The 2,136-nt window shown below is 37.4% G+C and overlaps 1 protein-coding gene across 1 annotated transcript in view; it reads right to left on the reverse strand.

The window, feature by feature from the left end:
• Nucleotides 1–648: 648 nt before the first annotated feature.
• LOC101651237 (olfactory receptor 6C6-like) overlaps nucleotides 649–2,136 on the reverse strand; it is a 7,890-nt gene continuing 6,402 nt past the window's right edge. The window contains exons 2-3 of the mRNA XM_045296334.1: nucleotides 1,723–1,759; nucleotides 649–726 (exon numbers count right to left, since the gene is read on the reverse strand). Coding sequence (XP_045152269.1) covers nucleotides 649–726; nucleotides 1,723–1,759 — 115 coding nt within the window. The remainder of the gene's footprint in view (nucleotides 727–1,722; nucleotides 1,760–2,136) is intronic.

Raw genomic sequence — 2,136 nt, forward strand, 5'->3', positions numbered from 1 at the left:
AATACAAAGACCTAAGAAGAATCCATGCATTCCTTTCTATTTTTTTAAATGCATTTCAATTGTGGTGCTAGCAAAGAATATTGAAGGTACCATGGACAAGTACCTTGGAAAGTACCATGGCTAAAAGGACAAATGGATATGTATTGGAAAAAATAAGGCCAGAGTGCTCCTTAGAGGTAAGGATGACAAGACTTCATCTCACATACTTTGAACATATTATCAGGTGAGACCAGTCCTTCGATGTCCTTTTCCAAGGTAAAGTAGAGGAGTCTTGAGAAAGAGGAAGTCTCTCAAGGAGATGGATTGACACAGTGGCTTCATCAATGGGCTCAAGCGAAGTCTCTCAAGGAGATGGATTGACACAGTGGCTTCATCAATGGGCTCAAGCATAGGAACCATTGTGAGCATTTCACAAGACTGGGAAGTGCTTCGTTCTGCTGTGCATAGGTTCGCTATGGGTCAGGGGCAACTTAATGACATCTAAGAAAGAGCATGTGTGTGAGGAACTGTGGCTATTAAGCTCTGTCAAGCCTGTTCTGACTCATGGTGACCCTCGATACAATAAAATGAAACACTACCTTGTTCTACGCTAGCCTCACCATTGCTCTTATGTTTGATCCCATGATTGTACTGTATTGAGCCACTGTGTCACTCCATCTCGTTGATGCCTTCCTTTTTTGTCACTGACACTGTCCTCTCCCAAAAGTCTATCTTTTTCAAGGACTGCTAACGTGTCCAAAGCACGTGAGATGAACTCTCCCCATGCTCACGTTCAAGGAGCATTCTGACTGAACTTCCAAGACGGATTTGTTTGTTCTTTTGGCTGTCCAGGATACTTTCAATTTTCTTTTCCAATACCAAAATTCATCAGTGTTTTTGTGGTGGTCTTGCTTATTTATCATCCAACTTCCACATACAAAAGAGATTATTGTTAATATCCTGACTTGGGTCATTGACATCAAAGCCCTCAAAGTGACATAGCTCATGTCTCCAACACTTTAAAGAGACCTCGTGCAATGGATTTTTCCCATGCAATATGCGGTTTGATTTGTTCACTGTTCTGTCCCTAAGCATTGAAGGCGGAACCAAGAACTAAATCCATGACAACTTCAATTTATTCTCCTTTCATCATGATATCTATTGGTCAATTTGTAATGATTTCAGTTTTCTTTACATTAAGTTACAATGCACACAGAAGACTGAAGTTGATCATTTTCATCAGCAAGTGCCTCAAGTCATCCTTGCTTTCAGCAAGCAAGGCTATCTCATCTGCATATCACTGGTTGTTAATAAGTCTTCCTATAATCTTGATGTCACATTCTTCTTCATAGTTTAAAGTCTCTGCTCGTTTACTCAGCTTACATAATGAATATGTACAGTGAAAGTGTAAAATCCTGGGGAACAGTTCCTGATTTTAAAGCAAGTAGTATTTCTTTGTTTCTGTTTAAGTCTAGCTGCTGGTCTGTGCACAGATTCCACATGAGTACAATGAAGAGTTCTAGAATTCACATTCTTCACAGTTATCTATAGTTTATTATGATCCACACAGTTGAAATAGGATGAAAATATTAATTTAAAAAATGTTGCCTTGAGGAGTAAACACCAAAGGAAACATAGGAAAAGTTATCTCTTCTAATTAAATCCTTTTAGATAGACAAATTATTTCAAAAGAACATTATAGAAAGAAATCCTTTCATGATGTGGAAAGGACTTACTTTTAACATTGTTCAGTGAAAATGAAAAGTCTTGTGGAGAGATTCTTCAGAGAAAAAGAATATTCTTAGTAAAACTATGTGGAACACAAGGGGAGAATATGCCTAATACTGGTTTCCTAAATGAAACCTTTTGACCTAGATTGAGGGGAAATGGGAAACTAATAATAATGAGCACAAGAATGAAAAAATGTTCTAGAATTGATGTTGGTGATTATTGTACAACTCTTCTTGATGTGATTGAGCTCTTTATGTGATGTGTGAATTATATGCCAATAAAACTGTTGGTGAACAAAGAAGAATACCGACATGCTAGAATAAATTCTTGTGCTAGTCTGGATAGACTAGAGACACAAATCCATAGACACACATATGTGTATAAGAAATTTATGTACAAGACCAATTAAACATTGAGAAAACATCC

This window comes from Echinops telfairi, unplaced genomic scaffold (assembly GCF_000313985.2).
Source record: "Echinops telfairi isolate 266 unplaced genomic scaffold, ASM31398v2 ScPeMD7_7404;HRSCAF=8442, whole genome shotgun sequence".
Lineage (NCBI taxonomy): Eukaryota > Metazoa > Chordata > Mammalia > Afrosoricida > Tenrecidae > Echinops > Echinops telfairi.